The 25,380-nt window shown below is 37.7% G+C and overlaps 1 protein-coding gene across 5 annotated transcripts; it reads right to left on the reverse strand.

Annotated features, from left to right (window-relative positions):
* LOC114740799 (splicing factor 3B subunit 3) lies at positions 1-24,952 on the reverse strand. 5 transcript variants are annotated; one of them, XM_028929031.1, is made up of 15 exons: positions 24,584-24,952; positions 23,953-24,087; positions 23,714-23,793; positions 8,627-8,710; positions 8,408-8,495; positions 7,940-8,088; positions 5,907-7,830; positions 5,493-5,797; positions 4,295-4,610; positions 3,954-4,109; positions 3,383-3,521; positions 2,522-2,598; positions 2,133-2,278; positions 1,090-1,198; positions 1-667 (listed from the first exon to the last, which is right to left on the reverse strand). In XM_028929031.1, exons 1-15 carry the CDS (start codon positions 24,749-24,751, stop codon positions 473-475), a joined length of 4,071 nt encoding a protein of 1,356 aa, XP_028784864.1. In that variant the 5' UTR covers positions 24,752-24,952; the 3' UTR covers positions 1-472. The 5 variants fall into 5 exon arrangements, with proteins under 5 accessions (XP_028784864.1, XP_028784865.1, XP_028784867.1 ...); XM_028929032.1 differs by lacking the exons at positions 23,714-23,793; positions 23,953-24,087; positions 24,584-24,952 and adding exons at positions 8,940-9,019; positions 9,195-9,329; positions 9,899-10,265; XM_028929030.1 differs by lacking the exons at positions 1-667; positions 1,090-1,198; positions 2,133-2,278; ... (7 more) ...; positions 8,408-8,495; positions 8,627-8,710 and adding exons at positions 14,289-14,971; positions 15,409-15,517; positions 16,000-16,139; ... (7 more) ...; positions 23,195-23,282; positions 23,430-23,513.
* Positions 24,953-25,380: the final 428 nt, after the last annotated feature.

The following is a 25,380-nucleotide window of genomic DNA, read 5'->3' on the forward strand; positions in this document are numbered from 1 at the left end:
GAAATATGGCAACAGCGCTCAAACGCCAGGATTCTTTTATTAAGGAATATACAAGGATTATTTGTCTCAAAACAAAAAAAATTACAAGAATGCTACTCACAGGTTAGGCTATTGCACAATTTCCTGAGCCTAAGTAATATGAAGTCTACTATAATGCATGAAAATACACTGACAAAAATATTAGTCTGTACTGGCAAAGAGGGGTCCCAAGCACTGTATTCCCCGCGCAGCTGTTGAAGCGCTCTTACCAAAAACGTTAGATAGAACTCCCCATTCTTGTCCACATTATCAGTTTCAACTAGTATCCCTCGTGTATTATGAAACGCAGGTCCAAAGCTAACCTCACATTATGCAAACTGGTTCATTCCAGGCCGCACAAGAAATGAACAGAGAATCCAACTCTCCTCCATTGACGATTGGAAACCACTTTGACGCCCCAGGCCAAAAAAACAGGAAAGAAGAAAGGGTATATTTAGCTGAGTGCATAATGAACTCGCTCAAGAAGTTGGACCACCTGGTTTAGCTGAAAATGTGAGGATGGGAGCGGCTTGAGACTTCGTTTTATCACATCTGGTGGTTCTGAGGATAGAATGGCTTGTTGCTGCATGCTTGTTAGCTCCAAAAACTGGGTCAGCATGTCCCCATCAAGTATCTTTGGAATTCCAACCTACCACAGGATAAGCGTAAGCAAAAACAATGAAGGAAAGGTACAAGAGTAAGCGTTTGGGTATATTAAAATAAGAAAATATAACAAAAATTTTCAATCTGTCACAAGTTAAAAACCAGTCCTTATCTTACTAACTTTTTCGGAAATGCCTAATAAAAAACGCTGTAACCACAGTCCTTTCGTTTGACAAAAAAAAGGGAAAAGGGATCTACTCCAGCAAAAAGGACTAAAGATAACAATAATCAGTATGCTTTCACAAGCTTTAAGGATTTAAAAATTATTAGAACTTTCTTGGCAGCAGGAAATCAGAAAGCGTGACAAAGTATCATGAACAGATTTTCTTCAACAAGCTAAGAATTTAGCCACAAAGATACCATGGCAGAAACTCGATTAAGTACTTGAACCCAGTTAGAAGTACATACTGGACTTTCCCGGCTTCGAAACTCATTATGATCATTTCCTAGAATAGGTGCAGTCAATGGATGGACAACAACTCTAGCTTGCACGGCTTCTAAGAGCTCATATTCTTCCCTACACAGAAACAAATGTTTCTCAGGAATGTCAGAACTCACAGAAGACAACGCTATCCGCAATAGAGAATCACGCCAAATTCAACAATCCAGTGGAAGTTGAAGGAATGTTAATATGTGGCGTTTAAATATCTGTGAAAAGTACTCTAACGGAACAGTCACATAGCATGACTAGAAGGAGGAAAAATGTTAATGCTTAGTTTCCTTGAATGAAATTATTTTTGGTTTTGTTAGGAAAATGGCACGCTTGCAAGACTGACACTGGTGTATACCATGAGCTCTCAATGAGTGTGAAATGTAGATTATAATTGCTTCAACACCATCTGTACCAACTTACAGTTGACTTCTGTCGTCTTTAGCTAGTTACATCCTTCAGATAGTATAGGTGCAATTTAGATAGAGCAGCATTATAATGTCTCCACAAAGATAACAATTTTGATCGTCCTGCAGCTGTCTGACTTGTCCCAACCTATTTGGGACAGACAAGTCTAACATCTGATCGAGGTCGGCACAAATTTCAGAAAAGTCCAGTCTTTATAGTTCAGGATCAGGGCGAGGTCAGCACAGTGTGAACCATGCTTAAAAATTTGAAATTCAATGTTCTTTCTTATTTGTAGGCAAAGATTATTGCCTCATCTTTCAATGAGAGAGTACCAAAAGATCTAATCCCAAAAAGATTAAAACATATTTATCAGATTTCTAGTAAGAAACTGCCTGAAGCAATTAAAAATTTTACTCAACCTGAGCAAACTTAAATTGCCAGAAAAGACAACCCATTGGGTCATGTCAAGTACTCAAAAGCCTGACCCAGAATATCAGTATTCTCAAATAATAATCAAGCAGGGACCTGCAGCACGGTCCATTGACTAACCTGCCCCAAATAATTATGCACCTTAATATTTGTAGACAGAGCTGCTGCCAACATAAATCGGTACCTTGATAAACGGATGAAGATCATTATGCTTCCTAGAAGAGTGCTAGCAATTATTGTATTTTGAAATGAATCAACACTTGTCTTAGGGCCATCAGTATCACCACTTTGAAAAATGTCATCAGCTGGAAGTCTGTAAGCAAATGAGCCCTGAAACAGAACCATGAACCATAGCGGGTGAATTATATACAGCAAATGAGAAGGAAAAAATGAAGGGCAAACGGGAGGAATAGCAATAAATTGGCAAAATGCATAAAAATTATCAAATCCAAAGAAGAATAAATTATAAGTGGTGTAGATACCAAAATTCAGAACAACAGATCTGTAACTTCTATCTTCGACAACAATAATGAACATAAATAACTCTTAATCCATGATATTCAAACGACGTACCTTCTGCATGCTCATGGCTACCTCAGCCATATGATAAGCACAGCTTACTTTTAAGTTGCATTCTGGACTGGCATTGTCTGAGGCATGTGCACACAAGGTTAGAACCTTGCTTCAGGGCAATAAAATACCAAGAAAAAAAGAAAGCATAGGAACATCATGAACAGAGTTGAGTTTTTTTAAAACAAAATTGTAATTGTAATTCAGGGATTATAATTAGATAAACACCTTCAACAATGATGCAAACAGCACAATCCTCCAGAAAACGGTAAGTTACTATTCCTTTTCAAACAGTGCAGCAAGGTAGCAACCACAAAATTACAAGGTTTTTACTAAGTGTTATTAGCACAAAGGAAGATCACTCTCATGATGCGAACCGCCCCTACAGGCCGTGCTTTATGCATACAATTTTTAACTCAATTTATACAGAGAAGGATCCACCCAGCAAGGGGAAAAAAGAAAAGCATAGAAGGAAGAGAAACAAAAGCCTCAAGCTATCTTCACATAATTCAATTATAATTTAATCCAAACCAACCACTTCCCCGATTACACTTATTTGTTTTGCTCATAGGACTAAGTACGTGGTTATTTTTGTTAGCTCTTACTAGCTACTTATTCAGCTTGTAATCTATCAAATTTTCTTTAGTAGCTAACAGTCATCAATCACTAATTAGCTATTAACCCCATGTATTTTTTAAAAAAAAATTGCTACCAAATTGGGCATCAATTTATTGCAATCATATGCATGCCCATCAGACTATTTGTTTGCAGCAATAATCCAACGGGAGGAAAAAAAAAAAAAAAGGTTATAATTGATAGCTGAATAGCTGATTATTTGAAACACGAGGCTAGGTTCAGTCTTACCTTCCAAATGTTCAGAACATAAAACAGAAATGTTTCCTTTGCGATCTGAAACGACAGCAGACTCAGCATCCATGAGAACGCAGTCAGCTACTAACCGCTGGTATGGATCACAATAAAGTTGCTCCAATTTTCTTGCTTCCTGTAAAAGAATATGCAAATTGCATAAGTTCAATATTGCTTTCTCTTAATGATGGAAAACAATAAACAATATCACACAGGACAAGCGAAATATGACCCTGCAGTAGCAAATTATAAACAACAGCAACAACAAGTCTTATCCTACTAAGTGCATATCAAATGTAAGCAGCAAGAGATAACTGAATATAATAAAGAATACCAGGTAAAGGAGCACAAGAATTAAGAGATTTTCGACAAAGGGAAGGAGTGCAAAGAGGCATAAGGATAAGATTTGCAATAAATAACTGAATTTGAACAAAGCATCAACACAGAACAGCCCCGTCTCTCTGCAAATGTCAAAAAGGAGAATCCAAAGCCAAAACTCAGCATTCTTGTTTTCTTCGATTTTGCATCATAAAAATAAATGAAGAGAAAATGAACAATTGCCACTCACCTCATGGTAAGAATAGAAAAGGATACCATCACGACAATCACCAACAGCAATTCTAGTAAAATGGGCAGTCAAAGATGTTATCATATAACGTGTCCTTCCAACGGCCAGTTTTCTAACTCTCCGAGGATTGTCATTAGGAAAACCACATACATAGAACTGAATCACAAGACAAACTTAATCAGCAGAGAATGCAAAAAGAAATTTGGTAAAATAAACACATGTTAATCATAGATTCATAGATCCAGAAACCTTTGATGTTGGAAAGAGATAAATTAACATATGGAGGGCGAACAAGAAGAAAGACATAATGAAAGTAGACAAGTCAATATTTTACAACTTACGGCACTGCCAGCAGAAGCCAAGAAGTAGCGATCAAGATAGGGACAGATGGCAAGGACCATTCCGTGCCACTTGGCTGCATAAGCCAATCGCAATTGCCACACATCATCTTCATCAATTTTACTGCCATTAGAGTTATTATCATCAGAGCTACTTCCAAGACTACTGTTTGATAGCTGCTCAGGGACATATCCAAGAGTTTCCTGGAAGGGCGACATCCTTTGAGATAGTGACCCTGCCTTGGAATATATCATCATTGAACCACTATCTGAATTTTTCCCATGTTCAAGCCATAGAACAAGAAGACGGCCAACGATACTGCCAGTGAAGCATTCAATTATTATACTGCTGCCATATGACTAACTAAATATAAAAAAATAAAAAAGAGAATATACTGACTTTTTTTCCACCCAGAAGTCTACACAAAAACACCAGGAATTTCTCATAAAAGTGGGAAAATTAAGCTTGTTTGCTGTGTACCATTATTTTTATGTTTAACCATGAATAATGATAACACTGAACGTAATAGGACACAAATCAGTAACAACTATAGCTTCAAGTATAAAGGGCAGAATTGAGATGTTAAACAGTTTAACTAAGTTTAGTTTGGTAACCCAACAACCAATAATAAGTTTTTATTGCGCAAATGCAGTCAAGGTAACCCTAACCTTGAACACATTGCATTATTTGCAGCTAATGATAGCAGCACGGAAATACAGACAAATAATTGATTCCGTCCATGTCTCAGAAAATTTTGAGTGCCCTTCAGTTTAGATCTGTCAGGTAAGGAGAATGACCGCTCAGGAGGGCACATCACTCTTTGCAAACAAATTTTCCTGCTAGGACTTTCATAGACAAAAATGTCCTGTCCTGGTTGGTCAAGCATGGTCTAGGGATGGATTTTTCTTCCTAAAGTTTAGAGTCAAATATTATAAATGATGCCAAGCATCTTTATCACATAGATTTTGCATTCTTGCACACTAGTAAGAGTTAGGTGAGTCACTAATACAAAGTCAAAAAAAGTACGTAAGAAGATGCTTCAAGTAGGCAGTAGCTCAATAGCAGTTTAGGTTATTTCACTCATACAACCCGTAATGCAGGCAAGGAAATATAAGTCCCCAGAAATAAAATAGTTGAAGGGAAACAAACTCATCAATTAGCTACTAACTAAATCAGGGAGGAAAATGATAGATGTGACACCTCTCAGCTTCACCAGTTGGCATCATGGCAGGACCAGAAGAAAGGCTAGTTCCAACTACCAGCACCCAATCGCTTCCAGCCCTCACAAATTCCATGGATTTTCCTATTTCTCCAAGTTCAAGTTTGAAGGATGAAAGTATTGAACCACTTATGGGATCCACGCAACATATGTCAGATGAGCATGTATCATAATTCAATTCAGTTCTTAACACAATCAACATCCTGCTTTCACTGTGATATAAGACCTTCCGTGGAGTGCCCTCCAAATGAAACTTCTGAACATTAAGATTGTCAACCATCTCCACCTAAAGCATCACATGATTAAGAACATATAAATAATGACACAGAAGCACAGGCAAAAAATAGACCCCCAAAAAAGCAGATAGAATCACTTCAGTATGGTTTTTTCTTTACCAGATGTAAACTGTTTTCTGCAACAAATAAAATTCCTTTTGGACACTCAACAGAAAACACAGGAGTAACATGAGTAGAAGGCTCAAATGCAATAGAAGTATAAGAAAGACTGTGTCTTGCACTGTGCAACAACCACCGCCTATCACTTAGTGCAATTATATCAGCATCAAGTTTGTCACCCAGAGGCACCAAAATAACAGGAGTAATGCCAATGTGACGAGTAGCGATCAATTGAAGAGGGGCAGGTAGGTTGTCTCCCTTGCTAGAGACATTTTCCTCAGAATTTATGAAATTTCTATTAGATAAAGCAGTATCATCATTCACTGGTGGTGAAGTAGGTTGGTCTGATGGCCACTCAAAGCGAAGAAGCATTCCATTCCTTAATCCAGCAAGAACATAAAACCCATCAACATATACAAGCCGAACATCTTGAGGTACACAGCCACTCATAGCTGTTCCCATTGTCCCACAAGCTATAAATCTAACCCCTCTCCCAGGTGTAAAGGACAAAATTTCCACTGAGGGCCTATGGGTGCCAATAACAAAGGATTTATTGATGTCAAATCCATTTGGAAAGGAAGAAGCAGATTTGCGATTTGCAGAAATAGACAAATCTGATTGTTTAAGCTTAAATTCTTTTTTAGGAATGGAAATGCAAGATATTTCATTCTGCAACTCCAACTGTTGCATTTCATAGATTTCATAATGATAAGCTGATTGCAATCTCACTCCAAGGACCAACAAAAAAGATGGATTAGAGGTTGATACAACTATAAAATTATGCCCAACAGCCCCTAAATTGATATTTATATTGCCTGGGGACCAAGATGTGCAAATAGGAGAGGGCAAAGGGATACCTTCAGAGTGTGCAGCCTTAGTGGGCAAACATAGCCTAACTGCACATTGGTGAATCTGACCAAGCAAACCATCACCCACAAGGCCACAAGCCAAAGTACAGACATTAGGTTCAAAACCAACCGAATCAGTCACATCAGTAAAACTTAATCCAACCGACAATACTCTAGTCTCTTCAACAAATGATAGTACAAGAAAAGAATGATATGAATCAATAGCTTTCATTTGAACCGCCCAAGTGCCAGTTATCCCTTGATATATGGGAGCTGTCTTCAGAAGCCGTTCTACACTGATGCCACTTTGAATAATCCTTAGTGACCCCTCAGGTGCCACACCACAGCAGGCAAAGATTCGATCATGCTTCTCACCATGAAGATCCACAACTGCCATATCCAAGATTGGTGCGATGTTCTTTATAGAACTAGTATGACATAGCCTTCCATCCTCCAATTTCAGGACCATGCCATCCCCCATTTCTACAAATGCAGCCAGATATCCATCCTCGACCCATAAAAGAGCTTTACATGCTAGACCTTTATATAGACAATCTGAGACATTGACATGAGGACCTTTAGAATCAAAATGAATCTCAATCATGAAAAACTCTCCACTATCTAAGCAAAAGAGCATCTTAGAAACTATACTATTTTCAGGCTCCCAACTCCATGAGCAAACATACTTGCTACCCAAATTAGAACCACCATTGTCATTATCTATACACATGGGATCATAACGGCTCAGCTCCAACAAAGCATGGGCAGCAGCACAAAAGCTGTCATCATCAACATCTTGTAATTTACATGAGTCTTCAACAAAAGTCAGCTCTTCCACAGCATTTGGTGAAAAATTTAAGCTAGTTTTGCAGACAAGGCATGGGTAGCGAGCATCTGTAAGATTCATTAGGAGAGCATCACCAGCCCTAAATAGAAATGCAAGTCCAGGGCAGTTGGGAACGTCAACTATGTCATGTGCTAGAGGCCCATCTTCAACAAACTCAGAAACAACACAAACTGCTCGTGCTTTAATATTCCATTCCAATAAAACTACCTTATTTAGGAGCTCCCCCTTCCTGTGGGATATAATTTCAAGTAAGTACACCTCATCCAAGCCAAAGACAACATGGAAAAGATTGTTTTACACCACGGATCCATCTCATATCTTCACTCAAAATATCATACCTATTTAGAAGAACAGCAAGTACAGGAGCATGCTCCTTATCTAGTTTCCCAGAATCCTGTGAAATAAAGCACATGCTCCATATAGTACCTTGTAGGCTGGGTCTTATATTACTTGCATTCCCTTCGCTTTCAAAAGGGTATGTCATTCTCTAGAATTGGGCCAAAAGATCATATAAGAATTCAAAATTTCAGAAAAAAAGAATATATTTAATCAAAAGCAGGCCAAAAAAAAAAAAAAAGGAGTACAAGACATACTGCGACAAATCTAGGAACTATAAAGAATGATGAGTAGAAGACACCACGCTGATAAAGCTCTTAGTAACTAAAGGATTACCCAGAGATACAACTTTTTCTAAAGTTGACTAATAATGCATGTCAATGTGACGGGAAAAAAGCCATATCACATAGTATGCCAACAAAGAACCAAAAAGATTTTTTTGCGATGGAAAATGGTACAGTGTTATAGACCTCATCAATGATCTCACTGCTTCGGGACTGTGATGTTGAAAACAGAGCAAGCCGGTCTTCATATGCACTAACAGCAATAAAACAACCACTATAGAAAGAAAACCAGAGTTAATACAATCAGTGCAGGATGAAAGTGAGATGTGCTGACAAGCATAGCTTGGGAAGCTCAGACGGCTCATGGAAATGTTTCTAAAATTTTCAGGTAAGAAAAGATGTCACCTGGGATGGACAGCTAGCATTCTTCCAGGAAGATGACTTTTAGTTCCCACATCAGATAGCTGAACATGCGTTACAGGAAAAAACCTGCATTGATGCATATAGGAAGAACAAGGCAGCTTAGTATAGAACAATTGCAGGACTTAAAAAATTCAGTAACAGCAAACAAGTTGAGTCATACGAAGTGATTATTTTGTCATAATATGCAGTCATGAATTTCAATAATATATTGCTCAAGACTGATAAATAACAAAACCACACCTTTATTCTGTAGGACAAGAATGAACCAAGGATAAAAAGGGTGGACAAAGTAAACCTGTGCATTTCATTGCAAAATGTAAGGAATGTCAGCTTCCCAGAATCAGATATAACAACCAAAAGGTCTTTACCCCACATCTACAGAACAAAAAGAGACTAAATAAGATTCAGCCTTAGAGGAAAAAATTGCCAATCACAACAACTTATTTCATTCACCTAAAAGATGTCTCTCAAGAAAATAAGTAGATTTATGAACTGCTCAGGAAGCTCTCAGTTGAGAGAATAAAGAGTTAATGGTGAATGAAATATACACCTTTGAATCTCGTGCACCGAAATTCCCATTCCAGGGTAATATGGAAAGATCTTTAATCGTGCCAAAAACAGGCTGATCACAAGCAGACTGCACAATCCCATCCTCGCCAATTATTACCAACTCTATAGACGTCTCCTGAAAGCATAAATAATAGCAGCAGCATGATACTAATCCAATAGTTATAGTTATAACAACAACATGAAGTAGTTGGATGAAGCACCATTAGGGACAAGCTCAGGTGGGGGTAGGGATGGGTGGAGTGTGCCACATCCAAACACTCCACGTTAATAATAATAATTAAAAAAAATACAGACAGAGAGAGGTTCATGCCACCCCTTGGCCATGTAATAGACAAACATAGTTAACATAAGAGATAGTATGCAAGAAACTAACAATAACACAAACCATTTTTAACAATCAGTTGATTCTCCCAGACATGACTTTCTTTCATATGGCATGGTCACAAGCAATCAGAGTGCATTAACAATGACAAATATTAACAAAATTGGAAAATCCCAGTCAGAGACAAAATTAACGCCAGGGAAAAAGAAAACACTCTGAAGTTAAAAGGTTCCATCCTTCGAACCAAACCAGCATCCGCCCTTGAAATGAAGGTCTAATTTATAAGTTGATTTCAATAATGGCAACAGGAAATTTAACAAATTAATTCTGGTGAGGGAATAATACAGGAAAGCAAGAAGAACCTTGCCAAGTACAACGTCCTTGTAGGAAGGTGAACGGACGTGACCATATAGGACCTGAAGAACGACGCTTGCTCTTAGCACGCACTTGGCAAGGTAGTGGGCCGTGCTGGAGGAAGATGATGAGGGCCCGCACTTAGCAGACGAACACTCTTCCTCTGAAACCGCCATTAACAAAGTGGAAGCGTTAAGTATGGTGTTCTAGGTTTATCTCAATGCTTGTTTTCCAAGAAAATTAAAGAAGAAAAAGCTTTGAAAAGTGTTTGATAGTCCCTCCTGCTTCCATTGGACCACTATAGACGCATGCTGCGGAGTGGAAGAAAGACTCGAAAAGCGCACCCAAGTTCTCATTCGGGCGGAGAGAGGGAGTACCTTCGCCAAGGCACCCCACCGTTTTCTTTCCCTTTTTCTTTTTTATTTTTCACTTAATTTTTTTAACCCCTTCCGTTAGGTTGTAACTGAGGCCGTTAGGGTGGGCCAAAGTCTTATTCCTCTTTTTTTTTTTTGAATAAAAAAGTGTCATTCTTTGATACTATAAGTTTATATCAATTATTATTATTAATTACTAATGAAAATATAATGCAACAACTTTTTTAAATTTTAACGTATTAACTTATCAATCCATTCTATTTCACCTTATGTTTTCCTTATTCTCTGTTGACCTTTATTTTGATTTTGATGTTTGTTGGTTGTTTAGAGCCTATGAATTGTAAGGCTCCTCATGCTTACATTTATTATGAATTCAATTTCTCTTTAATGTGTTTTATGAATGATGATTAATAGTATTGATAATTTTATTTACTCGATATAATTTGTTTTGTTATTCTCTTTGTCTGGTCAACTTATGGAGTAGTAGTTTAAAAAATTTTAATCGAGCAGCATGTATAATGATTATCAAATTAGTTTTATATCAACTTATAAGTGATTTGAAAGACATTCCCTAAATACTGGAGACTTTTAGCAAAAGAATTTTATAAGTCAAATGTCTAAACAAGAATCCATTTCACTTGCATGAAATTCGTGTTCCAAGCAATTTTATAATTAATTAGTTAATCAATTTAATTAATACTCATCCGATCCTTAATATAGGACCCAATTGTTGAGTTGGTTTTAGTCCTAAATATAAGACCCATTTCTCATAGTTATCAATTTTTTCTAAATTACCCCTATGAATACTCCCTTAACCATTTTTTTTTTTTTATAAAGAGGGAAAGGAGAAAAACTAAGAGAAAATTACAAAAAACTATAGGATGCTCCTCTCAAGGAGCAGAGGTCCTGTGCTCTCATTGGAGAGGATTTGTAATCCAAAGCCCATGGAGAGAGCTTCTTTTGCCAGTAGGTCCGCCACTCTATTTTCATTCCGACTAATGTATCTCAGCTGGACAGTCCAATCACATCGCAAGTAGCTTTGCAGTTCCCTGATCAGATTTTCATCTTCATGAAGGTGCACGTCTTCTAAGTTACATAGGGAGATCAGCTTGGTGGAGTCTGTAAGGAGTCTAACCATACGAAAACCATTGTCCCAGGCTCGCTTGAGTCCCCAAATGCATCCCCAGATCTCAGCAGTGAGGCTATCTCTTCCCTCTATGCGACATAAAAAGGATTCTATAGTTGCACCGTCGCCCCTGCTCAAAACTCCGCCACATCCAGCTACCTGGGTTCTTCTGGAAAAGGCCCCGTCTACGTACACACTAATGGCGTCTCCTTCTGGAATATCGTCATTGAGTCTGGAAGATTTCCTCCTGTTCAAAGGGCACTTTACTGCTTGAATCATACACCTTGTCACTCCATGGGCTTCTGCAACGCACTGTGAGATGTTGCTGCTAGTGTTTTAATGCAGTGTATCATTTCGTTGTTTCCAGATAACCCAACACGTGATGCCAAAGAGGTTGCACCAATGCACAGTCTCTCCCTTATCGGTCGCGCATACATTCCTCTTCACCCAATCTAGAATATCAGTACTCCAGAATCTATTGTCAGTCAAGGGGACTCCCAAACTTAACCATATATTTCTTGCCTTTTCACAGTCACGTAAGGCATGTAGCGTTGTCTCAACCTCTACGTTGCAAACTGGGCATAACCCATCTGGGTGCAAGCCCTTTTCCTTCTTACTATTGTTTGTCAGAATTCTATCATGGGAGACCAGCCACAAAAGAGTTTTATATCGTTGAGGGATAGCTAGTTTCCATATTTTACGCCACACCGAGTTCTCTTGTTCTTGTTCTCCACTTAACATTGAGTATGTAGATTGAATCGAGAACATCCTATTCCTGGTATGCTTCCATCAGGGTTGAGACTCTCCTCTACAGGAAACCACTTCGACCCCTTCCTTCACTTTTTCCCATGTTGCTTTAATGCCACTCCAGGCGCGGGAACCGCCTCATGCCATGTCGATTGCTGGGATCAAATCATCACCACATCGATACTTTCCTCTCATGACGTTAACCCATAGAGCGTCTCTTTGTTTAATTAGTCCCCACCCTAGCTTCATTAGAAAAGCCCGATTTTGAGTCTTGGAGTGTCTTAATCCCAGTCCACCTATCTTCTTCGGCGTGCAAACACGATTCCAAGCTATTGTGTGTAAGCGACGCTTTTCGTCCGTCGAACCCCAAAGGAAGTTTCGAGCACTTTTATCCACCTCTTCACAGCACGCTATGGGCAGTAGGGCTGTTTGCATAGCATAGTTTGGGATGGCGGAGGAAACAAACTTAATTAGAGTGTAACGTCCAGCAAAGGAGATAAGATTACACTTCCAACTAGCTAGCCGCTGCCTTACTTTGTCTACAGCAAATTGATAAGTGTTCTTGGTGACTCTATCGTGGTGAAGTGGAATTCCCAAATATTTTCTGAGGTCTGCAATCTGAGTGAAGCCCATTCCCTCACTGAGTTGTTGCCGAACATTATTATGTATGTTGTGAGAAAAGAACACCCTCGTTTTCGCATTGCTAACTTTCTGCCCAGAGGCCCCACAAAAACTAGATAAGCATTGGTTGATGATGCGTGCCTGCTCTAAACTTGCTTCTGTGAAAATGAGTAAATCGTCTGCGAAGAATAAATGCGAAATCAGCGGACCCTGCTTGCTTAGTCGTATAGGCTTCCAATGCTTTGCCTCGACTTGTTCTTGGATAAGATGAGCTAATTTCTCCATGCATATTATAAAGAGATAAGGTGACAAAGGGTCCCCCTGTCTTACTCCTCGGGACGGTTGAAAGGCATCGGACTTGCTTCCTTCCCACAAGATTTGCATGGTTGAGGAGGATATGCAGGTTGTTATGAGGTCAATGATATGCTTTGGCAACTGTAGTTCCTTCAGGCATCCTGTAATAAAAGCCCAGCTAATCCGATCATATGCTTTTTCGAGATCTATCTTGATAGCCATGTAACCTCTGCGCCCTTTCAAGGTTCTCATGGAATGGATAACTTCTTGAGCGACAATGATATTATCTGAGCTAAGTTGGCCTGGCACAAAGCCACACTGATTTGGAGAGATAACTTCCAACAACATAGGCTTGATTCTATTCGCAATTATTTTAGTAATTGCCTTGTAGATGACATTACATAGGCTTATTGGTCTGAAATGTAAGAGGAAAATTGGATATTAAAAAAGATGATTATGGTATTTAAGAAAAAACGTATCACATTTCTTATAATTAACTGACTTATTTAACTTTTTTAATCTAATTAAATTAGTTACTTGACTAGAAAAAGAAAATTATTTAATATATACATACGTGCAAAATTCAATGTTATTTTGCAATTTTTTTCGTTTATTCTGAAAGTCAAAATAATTACAATTTAGTTAGGTATGAAAGTAAATTAAAGAGGACCTGCAAACAAACCTATGGTAACAAATTTGCAACGAGTCGTGATGGTCATGGACGCAGGCTGATCTAATATAGCCGAGGTTTTGAAGTTGTCTAATCAATTTAGATTTTCTTTAACATTTTCCATTGTGAATTGTTATAATGTTTTCTTTTATCTTATTGTTCTTACAAAGTTATAAAAAAACCATATGGAGTCGTAGTTATTCAAATTATTTTTCCTTGCCAAACTTTATAGAAATCATCGAAATAAATTATGATTGCAAGCATCTATTCCATCATTTTTAAGAAGCAAATTTGTAATTCACTGAAATAAATCATCAGTCACGATTGCTTTCACTTCTTACTAATAAATTATATAAATTCCATTAACAAACTATATTACCCAAAAATAAGTTACTCCTCAAATTGCATGCTAACAATGATTCACACAATCTTGATGTATGAGGATTTCACTAGAAGGAAAGTTTCTACACGACTATTGAGTTTCTTCCCTTACAAAGAGATTGGAAGAAACGCATCAAATATTTGTTCCCTCTCCTTCAAAGTAAGACGGACCAAAGAATGCCGGATGATAAAAATATGGCCCAAAGGCGCTCAAACTCCAATATTCTTTTATTAAGGAATATATACAAGGATTACTTCTATCACAAGAAAAAACATATAAATATGTTTAAAAAAATGCTACTCGCTAATTTTACTATTGTACAATTGCTGGCAACAAAGCAATGTGAATACTAATACATGGAAATACAAGAGATTATAGCGTAGAGAAAGAGGACCGCATCCTTGCCCAAGCATTCTATTCTCTGTGCAGTTGCTGAATCGCTCTTACCAACAGCATTAGATAGAATCCCACAATCCTTTCCACGTGATTATTAACTTTGCACGGGTATCCGGAAACACAAAGCTTAGGTCGATAGTTGACCCCACATTATGCCACCTAGTTCATATTCTAGGCCAGACAAGAAATGAACAGAGTATCCAACTCTTCCACTGAAGCTAGGAGAGCCCTTTCATGTCCCATTGGAAAAAAATGGAGAGGACACAAAAGGGGTATCTAGTTGAGTGCATAATGAACTCGCTCAAGAAGTTGGACCACCTGGTTGACCCGAAAATGTGAAGGTGGGAGTGACTTCAACCTTGATTTCACCATATCTGGTGGTTCAGAAGATAGAATGGCCTCTTGCTGCATATTTGTTAGCTCCAGAAACTGAGTCAGCATGTCACCATCAAGCATCTTTGGTGTTCCAACCTATCCACAAGATAGTGTGAGTAAAAACTCTAATGACTGAAGGTACAGGAGTAAGCTTTTCTGTTTTTGGGATAAGGGAATAGAATCAAAAGTTTGAATCTGTCATAAGTTGAAAACCAGTCCTTCTATTGTCAAATTTCCCGAAATGCTTGATAAAAAGTTAAACCTGTAGTCATAGTCCCTCAAATATATCTGACTGCATAACAAGAATGAAAAAGAAAAATGGACCGTCAAAAGAAAAATTAATTTAAAAAAAAAAAAAAGAAGGCGTATTTCAACAAAGCTGAATGATTTCATAATTATCAGAACGTGTCGCAGGAAGTCAAGGACCAAGAAAAGTGCCATGGACAGGTTTTCTCAAACAGCTAAAAATTAAAGCCAAAAAGATGCCACACAAAAATCTCAACTAAATTTAAGTAATTGAATCTAGTACTTACTGGATTTTCACGGCCACGAAACTCATAATGATTGTTTCCTAGAATAGGTGCAGTCAATGGATGGACAATAAGCCTAGCTTGCACAGCTTCTAGGAGCTCATATTCTTCCCTACACAAAAACAAATAATGTTTCGTAAACATGTCGGGACTCAAATTAAAAGCAACGCTGATCTACACCCAAATTAAAAGCAACGCTAATCTGCACTAGAGAATCACACCTAACTCATCAATCCAGTGAAAGGTGAAGACTGCATGTGTAAATATGTAGGGTCTAAATATCTGTACAGAACTCTTAAGAGAAAAGACTGCAGGTGTAAACCATGCTTAAGGGACATCTTTCTGAAGCAGTTAAAAGTATTGCTCAGTCTGGTCCAATTACACTTCTATCCAGAAAATTCAATCTATTGGATCAGGTCAAGTACACAACAGGCCAGGGCTTGGTTATTATATCTCTAAATTAATTGTGATGCAAATGACGGGTTATTAAGAATTCTAAAGGAGTATTTTATTGCTGTCCATTAATTAACATGCCTCTAAGAATTATTCATCTTAATATTAGTAGAGCGAGCTGCTGCCAAAATTAATTGGTACCTTGATAAGCGAATGAAGATCATTATGCTTCCTAACAAAGTAGTAGCAACTATTGTATGTTGTAGTGAATCAACATTTGTTTTAGGGCCATCACCACCTTGCAAAACATCATCAGCTGGAAGTCTGTACGAATATGAGCCCTGAAATAAAAAAAACCATAAACTATAAAGGTGATTTGGTTACAGCAAACGCAAACGGTGGGAAACAAGAAGGGCAAGGAGGAAGAAATAGCAACCTAGAGGAACCAAAGAAAAATAAGGAGCAACTCAAGGAACTTCTTTTTTCCTCATTCATTCACATTTACAATACAACACACACGAGCCAAGAAACATGTCAAGACATGATGCTATGGTAGAAAGGTAGCAATGACCTGCCACCAATCCTTGTAAAAGCTCAGAAACATTGAAGCTTTTTTATATTAAGAAATAAAAACGGTCATCATGCATTGATGAAAAACAAGTGTGACTCAAAGATATGACCTCTCCTGTAGAGGAATCATTTGTTACCAAATAAGGTGATCAATTTCAGCACATTGGATCTGCAACCTATGTCTTCAAGTTTCTACAAAAAAATGCAACCCAACAAATTTTCATACGGGAAATTTTAAGGGATTTACCTTCTGAATGCTCATGGCTACCTCAGCCATATAATAAGCACATCTTAGCTTCAAGTTGCATTCTGGACTGGTGTTGTCTAAGGCAAGAGCACCATAACAAATTAAGGTTACAATCTTGTTTCAGGGGCCAAGAAAATAAAAAAAACCTCAACAAATAATTAATCCAATAGCTCCTCCAAGAATAAGGTACAGTAATAGAATAAAAATAAAATAAAGGATCGCACTAGTGCAGATCAAGAAGTATTAAATGGATTCATTCTCCTGCCCCAACAATGTCTTTGGAGGAAAACCCTCCAGCCTCCTCGGGTGCCCATCACATAATAAGATAAACACCTTCAGCAATGATTCAAACGATACAATGCGGAGGCTACTATTGCATTACATGCAATGCAGATATGTAGCACCATACAAGAGTTACAAGGTTTTATAAACATGTATTTATTGAACCAGTAAGGCAGATGATCACTCTGTCTGTATGATAAAATACAGGCAGCACTCTAGGCCAAAAAAATTTTAATCAAAGCTAATTTACAAATAAATTTGATAGCCTCAAGCTATCTGCATACAACTATAATATTTCATCTACACCAATCCCTTCATAATTACCCTTATTTTTATTTGGCACCCTCTATTTTATTTTTTCAATGAAACTATGACCCCTTCTTTCTTTTTTTTAATTTAAACAAAAAAAGCTGTTTGAGAATTTTAGAATGTTTGTTTAAGATTTTAAAAAAATTTGAATATTAAAAAAACTCATATTTCTGGTTATTCTGAGAAACTATTGTGAATAGTTTCTGATTATTTTAAGAAGCATTTTCAAATAAAAAGTGCTTTTTATGATTGTAATTAAATACAAAATATCTATTTTTCATGAAATCTCTAAACACATAGACCTTGGTTAGTTATAATAGTTAGTGATAACTAAATGCTCAACGAGCTAATAATGGCACTAAATAGCCTCCTTCATTAACTGACAGTGAAAATTGAATTCCTAGCCATCCCACGTAACACAAACAAATTATTAGGGTAAACTAGTATTGGGGTGCTGGTAAAATGAAAAAATTAAAAAAAAAAACTAGTATTTGGCAAAATTCTATCACAACCATAAGCAAGCCATGGAACATGCTGCATGCAGCTAAACCAATTAATTCATATTTTAAAAGCCTCAGGCCTGAGCACATAAAAGTTCAAAGAGATAGACAATCATTCATTCAATCAAAGGTTGTAATTGATAAGTGAATAGTGAATACTTGATTTGAAACCCAAGCGGCCTAGTTCAGCCTTACCTTCCAGATGATCAGAACATAAAACAGAAATGTTGCCTTTACGATCTGATACAACAGCAGTCTCAGTATCCAAGAGAATGCAATCAGCTACTAGCCGCTGCAGTGGATCACAATAAAGTTGCTCCAGCTTTCTTGTTTCCTACAAATGAAGATGCAAGTTAAATAATTATATGTTATATGTAACATGATATATATGAATTGACCCCAATATTGCTTCTAACAACACCCAACCTTTTATCTCATATTTTCATACATTAATTATACATATCACCCATCTTTGCATTTTAGTCAACTATGACTCTATTAAGCAAGTCAAAACTGATTATCTATCTCTAAACATCGATCTCTTGGTTTTTTTATTAAGACTTGACTTTTTTTTTTATTTTTTATTTTTGCCTCATTCTTCATTTTATTAATATTCTCCGTGTCTCTTCTTCCTATTTCCATTCTCTCTCCCAAGTCCTAAAATCTCATCATCTCCCTTTCATCTTCTCGCAGCCAACATCCCACTCCATCACTATAGTAAGCAGTATCGTGATTAGAGAACCATGATCCAGCAATGTCAAATTATAAACGTCACAAAATAACTCGTTACAACTTACTTACAAAAAAGAATATGAAGGGAGGGGAAGGAGCACCAGAGGTAGAAGTTTGAGTAGGAACAGCGTACGGAAAAGCATGAAGATAAGTTTTATGTAAAATAACCACTATTAGACCAAAAATAAATACAGAATAGGCATCCGGTCTCTGCATTTTCCTTTGTTGATCCATACGAGAGTAAGGTCATTGCCACTCACCTCATGGTAAGAAAAGAAAAGGATACCATCACGACAATCACCAACAGCAATTCTAGTAAAATGGGCAGTCAAAGATGTTATCATAAAACGTGTCCTTCCAACAGCAAATTTTCTCACTCTTTGAGGATTGTCATTTGGAAAACCGCAAACATAGAACTGAGTAACAAGAAAATAACTTAATCAGCAGAGTACGTGAGAGAAATGTGGTAAAATAAACTCATATTGAGCATAGATGCAGAACTTTATGATGTTGAAAGAGATTGTAAGATATGGAGAACAAGACATAATGAAAGGAGAAAGGTCAAGATTTTACGACTTACAGCATTGCCAGCAGAAGCCAAGAAGTAGCGATCAAGATAAGGACAGATGGCAAGGACCATTCCCTGCCACGTGGTTGCATAAGCCAATCGCAACTGCCACACATCATTTTCATCAAATTTAACACCATCAGAGCTATTGTCATCAGGACTACTCCCAAGGCTGCTGCTTGATAGCTGTTCAGGGGCATATCCAACAATTTCACGGAATGGAGAAATTCTTTGAGATAGTGACCCTGCCTTGGAGCACAATATCATTGAACCACTATCTGAATTTTGCACATGTTCAAGGCAGAGAACAAGAAGACGGCCACTGGTACTGCCAAAGAAGGATCCAATTATTACATAGCTACCATATTACTAAGCAGATAAAGGACTTCATCAACATTCTTTCTCCTACAGGTCCGCAGAAAGATATAGTAGGGATCTCTTGTGAAAGTAGGCAAGATATAATTTGTTGGCAATATGCTAACATTTCCATACTTATCCACATAAAAGGATAACAAATTACGCATAATTATATGCTACAGGCAAAATTGAGGAGTTAGGCCTTTTTGACTAAGCCCATATCTGTAATTACAGCTTAATGCTAGAGGCAGCATTGAGGAGTTAAGCTTTTTGACTAAGCCTACATCTTGGAAGCTGAACAACTACTTACATGCATTTATTGCTCAAATGCAGCTAAAGATACCCTAACCTTAAAAATGCTGATTGTTTGCAGATAATGATCGGCACTGTAACACAAATAATAAAAAATGCACATGCCATACAGTGAAAAGTCGGAGTATCCTTCAGTTTTAGATCTATCATGGAAGGAGAATGTGAACACAGCACTCCCTATGAACAGATTCTCCAAACAAGATTTTCATAGATTGCAAATAGAAGTTTGAAGGTTATATTTTGGTTGGTGAAGCATGCTCTAGAGATAGATGTATCCCAATGAAGTTTACTTTTGCATATTCAAAATCAATAGCATGTGCTTGTATATGCGCCTCTGTGTGTGTGCGTGTGCAGATATCTGTATAGATTATTTTGGCATAGTTCTCAAGAAGCAACTTGCGGATTGGTGGATGCAAATTTAAGTTATTTAACTTATACAACCCCTAATGCAACTTAGAAGAGATCAGTCATTAGCAATTCAATAATTGGAAGGAAACCAAACTTGTCAAGTTGTGACTTAAACGAGGAATAAAAGATAGATGCGAAACCTCTCAGCTTCACCATTTGGCATAATGGCAGGACCAGAAGAAAGACTAGTTCCAACCACCAGAACCTGATCACTTCCAACCCTTACTAGTTCCATGGATTTTCCAATTTCTCCAAGTTCAAGCTTGTATGAAGACAGTATTGAACCACTTAGGGGATCAACACAGCATATATCAGATAAGCAAGTATCATAATTCAATTCAGTTCTCAATACAATCAATATCCGGCTTTCATTGTGATATAAGACCTTCCGTGGAGTGCCTTCCAAATGAAACTTCTGCACATTAAGTCTCTTGCTTTGCACCATCTCCACCTAACAGATCACATAATTAGACCACATAAATAATGACACAGCAACAAAGGCATAAAAAAGGAACAAAAAGAAAAATGAGATGTGACAGTATGACTCTTTTTTACCAGATGTAAACAGTTATCAGCAACAAATAAGATTCCTTTTGGACACTCAGCAGAAAAGACAGGAGTGACATGTGTGGAAGGCTGAAATGAGATGGAAGTGTAAGAAAGACTGTGTCTTGCACTATGCAACAACCATGGCCTATCACTTAGTGCAATTATATCAGCATCAAGTGTGTCACCCAGAGGCACCAAGAAAACAGGAGTGATGCCAATGCGACGGGTAGCAATCAATTGAAGAGTGGCAGGAAGGTTCTCTGCCTGGTTAGAAACATTTTCCCCAGAATTTACCAAATTTACATTAAATAAAGCAGCATCCATGTTTACCGCTGGCGAAGCAGGTCGATCAGATGGCCACTCAAAGCGAAGAAGCATTCCATTCCTTAATCCAGCAAGAACATAAAACCTATCAACACAAACAAGCCGTACATCCTGAGGTATACAACCACTTATAGCTGTGCCCATCGTGCTCATAAATGAAATTGTCCCACATGCTATAACTGTAACCCCTCTTTCGTGTGTAAAGGACAAAATTTCAACTGAAGGCCCATGTGTGCCAATAACAAAATAGTCACCGATGTCACCACTAGGAAAGGAAGCAGTGAAGTTGCTATGTGTTGAAATGGATAAATCTGATTGTTTCTGCTCAACTTTTTGTCTAGGAATGGAAATGCAAGATAATTCATTTTGCAACGCCAAATGTTGGATTTCATAAATTTCATAATGATAAGCTGATAACAACCTAACCCCAAGGATCAGCAAAAAACAGGGATTAGAAGTTGATACAACTATAAAATTATGCCCAACAGCCCCTAAATTGATATTTACATTGCCTGGGGACCAGGATGTGCAAATAGGAGAGGACACAGGGATGCCCTCATAATGTGCAGCCTTTGTGGGCAAACATAACCTCACTGCACGTTGGTGAATCTGAACAAGCACACCATCACTGACAAGGCCACAAGACAAAGTACAGAAATTGGGTTCAAAACCAACATAATCAGTCACGTCAGTAAAGCTTAAGCCAACTGACAATATTCTGGTCTCTTCAACGAATGATAGCACAAGAAAAGAATGATATGAATCAATAGCTTTCATATTAAGTGTCCAGGTACTAGTTACTCCTTGATACATAGGAGCAGTCCTCAGAAGCAGTTCTACACAGATACCACTTCGAATAATCCTTAATGAACCCTCAGGTGCCACACCACAGCAGGCAAACATTTGATCATGCTTCTCATCATGATGATCCACAACTACCATATCCAATATCGGTGCAACGTTTTGGATGGGACAAGTGTAGCATAGTCTTCTATCTTCCAATTTCAGGACCATGCCATCCCCCATTTCTACAAGTGCAGCTAAATATCCGCCCTCAACCCACAAAAGTGCCTTACAGGCCACACCTTTGTACAGACATTCTGAGAGATTGATTTTCAGGTCATCAGAATTAAAACAAATCTCAATCATGAAAAATTCTCCACTATCTAAGCAAAATATCATTTTAGAATCATTTTCGGGCTCCCAACTCCATGAGCATACATACTTGTAACATGAATTAGAACAGCCACTATCACTGTCTACACACATGGGATCAAAATCACTCAGCACCAAAGAAGCACAGGCAGCAGCATTAAAGTGCTCATCATCAACATCTTGTAATTTACAAGAATCATCAATAAAAATCTGGTCTTCCACAGCACTTGATAAAAAATTTAAGCTGGTCCTGTAGGTGCAACGCGGGTTGTGAGCATCTCTGAGATCCATTAAGAGAACATCCCCAGCTCTGAAAAGAAGTGCAAGTCCGCGATAGGTGGGAACTTCAACAATGTTGTGTGCTAGAGGTCCAGCTTCAACAAACTGAGAAATAACATATACTGCATCTGCTTTAATATTCCATTCTAATAAAAGTAACTCATTTAGAAGCTCTCCCCTCCTGTAGGATATAATGTCTAGTAAGTTCACATCATCCAAAACAAAGATAATAACAAAAGTGATTTTTCCCAATCATAGATCCCAGTCTTAAAATAAACTCTTGACATGTTCAAGGTACATAATCACCATACCTATTTAGAAGAATAGCTAGTACAGGATTAGGATCCTTATTTAGTTTCCGGCAATCTTGAGATATAAAGCACATGCTCCAAATGGTACCATTTATGCTGGGTCTCTGGATGCTTCTATAAGTCCCTTCACTTTCGTCAGGGTAAGTTATCCTCTAGAGTTGCACAACAACAAAATCACATAAGCATTTTTTCCCATAAAAACAAGAAATGTGTCAACCAAAGTAGACAAAAAGAAGAAAGTGCAAAACAATCACATAAGCATTTTTCCCCCATAAGAAGACACAATGCTGCTGACAAAGCACATTGATATATTTGAAGATACATCAAACGCTATCAACAAAATAGCCGAAGCATGCCCAGAGAGACTACTTTTATCCAATAATGCATGTATATGTTATAGACAGAATACCTATCTTATGCACATAAGCATGTGCTCTAATACGCAATCACATCTAGATTATCTAAAATGAAAAATGTTAAAGTAATTCTGGACCTCATCGATGATATCACTGCTTTTAGACGTTGAAATTGAAAACAGGGCTAGCCGATCTTCATATGCGCTAACAGCAATATAACAACCACTGAAGAAAGGAAACCAAGAGTTAATACAACCAGTATAGAATGAAATTGGCATGTGCTTACAAATAAAACATAAAACAGATCATGGCCAAGACCAAAACGCATGTATGGATGCTTTCCAAAAATTTTCTGGCCAGAAAAGGCATCACCTGGTGTCAACTGCTAGCATTCTTCCAGGAAGATGCCGTGTATTTCCAGCATCAGATAGCTGAACATGTGTGACGGGAAGAAACCTGCATTGATGAATATAGAAAGGAGGAGGAAGCTGAGCAGAGAAGAATTCTTGAACTTCACAATTTCAGTAGCAGCCAACTCAAATATTTCCCCTTTGAATCATAGAAAGTGGTAGTTGTGACAATAGGCGGTCATTGAATTTCAATAGCATATTGCTCAAGACCAACAAATAACCAAGGAAAGGGCAGACAAAGCAAACCTGTGCATTTCATTGCAAAATGCAAGCAATGTCAGCTTCCCAGAATCAGATATAACAACCAAAAGGTCTTTACCCCACATCTGTGGAACAAAGAAGGACCAAATAAGATTCAACATTGGTGGAGAAAATAATCTCAACAACTGCTTACATCCAACATACATGGTTGGTTTTCAAGAAATCAAGCAGCTTATTATCAGCTCTTGGTTAGTTAAGTCAATAAGAAGTTTCACTGCACACACCTTTCGATCTCGCGCATGAAAATTCCCGTTCCAGGGTAAGATGGCCAGGTCTTTAATCGTACCGAAAACAGGCTGATCACAGATAGATTGTACAACCCCATCCTCGCCAATTACTACCAACTCTATCGACGCTTCCTGAAAGTACAAATCAATAGCAGCAGCATGATACCAATACCAATCCAACAACACTGGTTATAACAAAAGCGTGAAATAGCGGGATTAAGCCAGTTATGCGAAAGGGAAGAAGTCCGTTCCAACTTCCAACTTCCGACAAACACCATGCAAGAGATATCCGGATTTTACATTCTTAATTAAGGAGAAGTATTCATACAAGAAACAAATTATACAAAGGACAATTTTTTAACAATCAGTCGATTCTCCCAGTCACCACTTTCTTCCTATAGCATAGTCACAAGCAGTACAGAGTGTGCCAGCAATGAATTAAAAGTTTTAAAAGGTCCCAGTCGAAGCCAAAATTAACGAAATGAGGAAAAAGAAATACTCGAGAGGTTCCATCTCCAAGGCCAAACCTAAACCCACCAACGAAATGAAAGTCTGATTTGAATAGTGGCACCGGGAAATTTAACAAATGAACTCTGTTAAAAGAAGAACAAGGATATAAAAGAAGAACCTTGCCAAAGACAACGTCCTTGGAGGAGGAGGAACGGATGCGACCATATAGGACCTGAAGAACGACACTTCCTCTGAGAACGCACTTGGCAAGGTAGTGGGCGGTGCTGGAGGAAGACGATGAGGGCCCGCACTTAGCAGACGAACACTCTTCCTCCGAAACAGCCATTGGCAATAACTTAGAGCTTCAAGTGTGCGGTGTTTAGGTTAATCTTAATGCTTGGTTTCCGAGAAAACTAAGAGGAAGACAGCTTTGACTGGCGTTTGATGGTTCCTCTTGCTTCCATTGGAACACTAAAGACGTATCCTACATCTTGTAGGAGGCAACGAGAAGACTTGAAAAGTGCTTCGCATTTCTCATCCAGGCGAGATGGGGAGAATCATTGATGCATACACCACCGGTTTTCCATTTTTGTAATTTATTCTCTACTAGGACACGTTAATTCTAATACTTTTCTCGTCTTTAATATTGATCTAATTATTAAGTTGATCTTAATTCTAATTATAAGAATTATTTATCATATTTATCAATTTTTTCTAAATCATTCCTATTGATACTCCTTCAATCATAATCAAATAAGACATAGAGGGAAGATATTAAAAAAAATGATCATGGTATTTTAAAAAAAATATATCATATTTCTTATAATTAATTAGTTAACCTAACTTCTTTAATCTAATCAAATTAGTTAAACAGGAATTATATTAAAGATTGGAGAAATACTATTATTTATAATTATAATTATTCAATCTGATTTATCTTGCGTGACACATAATGTGTTTCATAATTATCTAGGA

Source organism: Neltuma alba, unplaced genomic scaffold (genome assembly GCF_004799145.2).
Source record: "Neltuma alba isolate B1F8T4 unplaced genomic scaffold, ASM479914v2 tig00003187_pilon, whole genome shotgun sequence".
Lineage (NCBI taxonomy): Eukaryota > Viridiplantae > Streptophyta > Magnoliopsida > Fabales > Fabaceae > Neltuma > Neltuma alba.

Bases quoted from the DNA above. Each gene is read 5' to 3' on its own strand.
- LOC114740799 (XM_028929029.1), bottom strand. From the start codon at position 24,751: ATGGCTGTTTCGGAGGAAGAGTGTTCGTCTGCTAAGTGCGGGCCCTCA. The intron at 18,041-18,698 runs GTGAGTGGCAAT...CTTCATTTGTAG, and splicing joins TTTTCTTTTCTTACCATGAG to GAAACAAGAAAGCTGGAGCA. The intron at 15,518-15,999 runs GTACCAATTAAT...GTTTTTGTGTAG, and splicing joins ATCTTCATTCGCTTATCAAG to GGAAGAATATGAGCTCCTAG.